General features: G+C 24.2%; 2 protein-coding genes across 2 annotated transcripts in view; both read left to right on the top strand.

The window, feature by feature from the left end:
• LOC126909334 (uncharacterized) overlaps nucleotides 1-1,840 on the top strand; it is a 4,511-nt gene extending 2,671 nt beyond the window's left edge. Inside the window, exons 5-6 of the mRNA XM_050691748.1 lie at nucleotides 1,649-1,789; nucleotides 1,835-1,840. Coding sequence (XP_050547705.1) covers nucleotides 1,649-1,789; nucleotides 1,835-1,840 — 147 coding nt within the window. The remainder of the gene's footprint in view (nucleotides 1-1,648; nucleotides 1,790-1,834) is intronic.
• Nucleotides 1,841-1,861: 21 nt separating this feature from the next.
• Nucleotides 1,862-5,429, top strand: LOC126909335 (uncharacterized; the record flags this gene model as incomplete). The annotated part of the gene is made up of 4 exons (XM_050691749.1): nucleotides 1,862-1,976; nucleotides 2,116-2,421; nucleotides 2,511-2,585; nucleotides 5,307-5,429. Coding segments are annotated over exons 1-4 (618 nt in total), but the record flags the coding sequence as incomplete, so codon positions are not given.
• Nucleotides 5,430-5,486: the final 57 nt, after the last annotated feature.

Genomic DNA, 5,486 nt, shown 5'->3' with positions numbered 1-5,486 from the left:
AATCCCTCAAATTAGTGAACTAATAAAGGGCTAGAATTTAGACCCGTCAGCACGGTTTAGCTCAAATGTAGTAGACTGAAGGATGGCTCCTTGTCAGCCACCAGCACAACTACCTTTTTACTATACTCACTAAAGTACAGTTAAGCCCAAAAACTAGCCAGCTCGTCCACTAATTATTAAGATTGACTAAAGGACCTTGACTCTAGCCAAACATACATACACAATTCTAAAAGCACGGTGAATAAAAAATATTTNAAGGACCTTATCTCTAGCCAAACATACACACACTATTCTAAAAGCACGGTGAATAAAAAATATTTGCGCTAAGTCCAGGTTTTTAAGTAGCTATTTTATTTAAGAAACGTATTAAACATAAAGTTAATATCAAAATGTAACACAAAACAAAATTAAATCGTACAAAGACACTATCGTCCAATTTCCTAACATGTAACTCGACGTTTCTTAGACAAAACGTCCAAAAGGCGTCCCCCTATACTTTTCATGTTTCCCTTTTATATTCTTTTTCCCACCATTATTAATTTGCTTACCCTGCATTTCCCTTTTATATGGAATTATTATATTGCTTAAGAGTTTGAAAATTGCTTACTATTATTATAAAGCTTATATTATACTAAAATCGACGTAATTAATTACTTCCTCTGGTAATTACTACATTTTTGAGCTTGAAACTGCAAGTAAAATGTCTCACATAAAGATATTAGATGATAAAATACATAAATATGTACACAACAATAAATATATGAATTAAATTTTTTTAATAATAAAAATTATAATTAAACTAATTATATTTTCAGGATGATATAAAATTATTTTTAACCCATACTGAAATGGAGCTAGAAAAAAAAAATGCTGTAATAAAAGAAATGGAAATAGATACAAAAATTAAGGAAAATCAAATTAGAACTTTGAAAAAAGACACTAAATTATTATACAAAGAGAAGACCTCATTAGAGAAACATATTGAAAGCTTAAAAGGAAATGAAAATTTATTAGATAATAAATTGTCTAATGCATTGTCAGACATTGAAAAAAAACAAGAAACGGTTAAAGAACTTGAAACTGTGGGGGTACAATTAAGAGCTGAAATTCAGCCATTAGAATATATGAAAAAATCTTTAGAAAAAAAATTAGGGTCTTTTAAAGAATGTAATAAAATACAGTCTAAAAAAATTAAGTATTTAGAAAGTAACAACATTGAACTTTTAAATGAATGTAATATCTTAAAAGAGGACAAAAAAATTTTAGAAGATCGAATAGATACATTAGTTAAAAAAGAAATATCTGATAAAAATTATATTGAGACACTTACCAATACAATACAAGAAGAACATTATACCCAACAAGAGGTGCTACAAAAAGTTAGTGTTTTTTTAAAATAAATAAAAGGTTTTACAATAATTTTTAGGAGTTTGTACAATAATTGAATATTAATATTTTTTTAATTATTCATAAATGAATTGTATTACAATTTATAAATTATGTATACTTTTATTATAATTTGTATATAAATATTTTTTTACTAATATGTTCAACATATTATATATTAACAATAGAAGATAAAAATAATGTGTTATAATAAAAATTGTTATTTGTATCTTCTTGCATTAATTACTTACATTAACTTTAGATCACTAAATCAAATGATTTCATAAACCATCTTAAAAATATGCATTCAACTTATGAATCCGAAATAATAGAAAAAGTAAACATTTATCAAAATACTATAAAAAGATTTGAGTCAAAAAATGTAAAACTCTTTGAAGAGAATGTGAACTTACTGGTAAATTATTTAAAATTTATCCTTATTATATAGGTGTAATTAAAAATCATGNCTTAAAAATATGCATTCAACTTATGAATCCGAAATGGTAGAAAAAGAAAACATTTATATATATACTATAAAAAGCTTTGAGTCAAAAAAAGTAAAAATTGTTGAAGAAAATATGAACATTCTGGTAAATTATTTAAAATTAAACGTTCTAATAGAGTGTAATTAAAAATCATGTAGCTGTATTTTTACAGTATTTATTAATTTGTTAAGCTTGAAACTGCAAATAAAATTAAAAATTATAATTAAAGTAATTATATTTTCAGAATGATATGACATTATTTTTAAATCATGCTGAAATGGAACTAGAAAAAAATAATGCTTTATTAAATAAAATGGAAATTTATACTAAATTTAAGGAAAATCAAATTAAAGCTCTAAGAAAAGTCCAAAAAAATTTAGAAAATAGAATAGATACATTAGTTAAAAATGAAATATCTGATAAAAATTATATTGAGTCACATACCAATACAATACAGGAATTGGTAGAAAAAGTAAACACTTATCAAAATACAACAAAAAGCTTTGAGTCAAAAAATGTAAAACTCAATGAAGAAAATATGAATTTACTGGTAAATTATTTAAAATTCAACCTTCTAATAAAAGTCTAATTAAAAATCATGTAGCTGTATTTCTTAACAGTATTTATTTATTTGTTAAGCTTGAAACTGTAAGTCAAATATCTCAAATAAAGATATTAGAAGATAAAATACATGATTTTCAGTCTAAAGAACAGGTAAAATGTTCATCAGTAAACATCTACCTTCACTACATATAGGGATGGCAAATATTGACACAATATCGATATTATATAGGATCGATATTTTGTTTATAGCTTTTCTATAATGATTTATAGAGCTCGGTTTGATATTAAGACATCTGTATACCTAACAAAAAAAAACCCAGCTCAGGGGGGTCGCGGCACAGTGGTGACGTGGCATAGTTGGAATAAGTATAATGATATCTGCAGTGATTAAAATCACTATCAAAAAAAAACGCTTCGATGCAAATCTTTAGATAGTGTTTAATTTTAAAAAATTTGTGGATTATTCCAAAAGCTTCATAAACTGCTAGTTCCTTATTAATATCCTAATTAAGATAAAGTATGTCGAATGAAAAAGAGATTATTAAAAAATATTATTTCTCATAAATAAATTGTATACATTATTATAAAGTTAAAAATGTAAAAAATAAAATTGAGAATTTTCACAAAATAATAGCATTTGGTAGCCATTTTCACAACGAAGACAAAATAAAGTCCGAAATTTTTTTTTTTCATAATAAAGTATATTACATTAACTTTAATTTAAGATATATATAAAAGTGTCAGACCTTCCGGAACACTTTCGAAAGTTAAGTTGAAAAAATTAATTTCTTGTGAAAAAGTTGTCATTTTAAATTCCCTTCTGTGGGCAGATAAAAAGTGGTAACAGACACAAAAAAAAACACATCTTAGTAAAACCAATACCTTCTCAGCTTCGCATCGAAGCTAAAAGTTACGGCAGTTTTTAGTAAAAAAAATTGAAAAAATTTCGAAAATTAGCCATTTTTAAATTTGTAATTTTTTCGGATGTTACCCCCATTTACAGGGAATGAGGGAATTTTTTTCAATTTTTGAGGGTAATATCTTCGACTAGATATGATTTGTGATCTTTTGACATATCATTGAAAGAAATCGGTTCGGTGAGAGCTGAGAAAAAGTGGTAACAGACACAAAAAAAAAAAACACATCTTAGTAAAACCAATACCTTCTTAGCTTCGCATCGAAGCTAAAATATCAATATTTAAAGAAAAACTATTTTAATCCTGTATCACAAACACCATTATTACATGTTGGGTAGTAAAATTCGAAATCATTTTTTTTTAATAATAGTAATTTAAACAATAATAAAAAATTGGTAAACCATTTAAAACACAGTTTCAATGTGCAATTTTTACAGGATTTTTAAGTCTGGGTATCACCCAATTTTATTTGAATTTGATATTTATTCGTAAATTAACAATAATGATAAGTTTTTACATCCTTCTATTTCTCGAATTATACATGCTATAAAGGGTTTAATTTTTGTATATAACCTCATAACTTAAATTTATATAATCTATTATTGGAGCCTAATATGACTTGTACTTTATAATTTAATTTCAAATAATTAAAGTAGAATTATTTAAATTAAAAAAAATTAATATGTAAACTGAAATAAGTAGACACTTTATTTTAAAAAATTAATCAAAATAAAAAATATTTAAGACTTTTAAAAAATAAAACCATATATAAATTTTTTTATAATATTATAAGACTTTTGAAAACTAATCTACTTTACTTAATTAACTCATGAAGACAAGCTTAGATAAATGTTTTCCCGTCAATCTGTTTCTTACTTTAGATATTGTTTGACCAGTTTTTAAAAAAAAATAAGCGTTCTGATAGAACAGAGGTATCGTCAATACTTAATTTTTGAAGAGCAATGTAATATAAATTTGGATATAAGGACTTCATGTTTTTGAATTAATGTAGCTAGAGGAAAGTCATTAAATATTTCTAGATTCTTTAAACGCTTGTCAAGTTAAAATAATATATACTTTTTTAATTCAATACCAATTAAAGATGTAGTTTGACAATTATTCACCGCACTATTGATACAATTTATCAATGGTAAAATTGTACTAATTGTGGTATATTTTTAGCCAGAGACTTTTTGTGTCATGTCTTCAAGTGGTTGCATCAAATTTTTAACTTCTTTGACAATCAATATTTCTCTAGTTATTATTAAATCAGGTGAATTTGGCCTTTCTAATAAAATAGAAAAAACAACATGATACAAATGTAAAAATCTATCCATCATATAATATAGACTATTCCAACGTGTCTCGATGTCCAATATTAATTTTAAAACTTTTCCTTTTGATAAACTTGAAATGCAATATTTTAAAATAGTGAACATTACATATTATTTTTTACCATAATTTTTTTGGATACTTCTTAATTCATCATAAGAATTGACACTATTTTTAAATTTTACAATATTTCTAATTTTGTCATTCAATTGATTTAAATTAATACAATCACTAATGCGTTATTAGCTATAAGATTTATAGTATGAGCAAAACATGGGATTGTTTTATATATGCCAAATATATCACTAGCTGTTTTTATTTTGCAGTAAAAAAAGAACATTTTAAATTTAATGAGAATGTAGTTCACATATGCTTTTAAATAAGTTTTATTTAAAAAACTTTTAAGTCGACCATGGCTGAACAATTTTTTTTTGAATTTATGATGCCAAAATATGTAGTCATAAAAATTTCATTCAAATTTTATTTTTATTTTTAATAATAATATTTTTTATGTTCTCTAACTCTTTTTTTACATTTTAATTGTTTTACACAGTGGACAAAAAATAAAATGTTTATAGTACTAAAAAATATAAGACTCATAAATTTAATTTATAAACTTTAGAAACAATTAGAAAGCCAGAATTTAGCTATTGGACACTTTAAACAACAATTAAAAAGTGCAGAAGACGTTCTATTAGAACAAAAGACTCGAGCTGAACAAGATAATGAAGTTTTTAAATTGAAGGTATTTTTATATCTATTTTTCAAATTTTACTAATTGATTGACATATATATATATATA

Source organism: Daktulosphaira vitifoliae, unplaced genomic scaffold (genome assembly GCF_025091365.1).
Source record: "Daktulosphaira vitifoliae isolate Bord-2020 unplaced genomic scaffold, ASM2509136v1 Scaffold_274, whole genome shotgun sequence".
Taxonomy (NCBI): Eukaryota; Metazoa; Arthropoda; class Insecta; order Hemiptera; family Phylloxeridae; genus Daktulosphaira; species Daktulosphaira vitifoliae.
The sequence above is the reverse complement of the archived record's forward strand: the minus strand, read 5'-3'. Positions and strand labels throughout refer to the sequence as shown.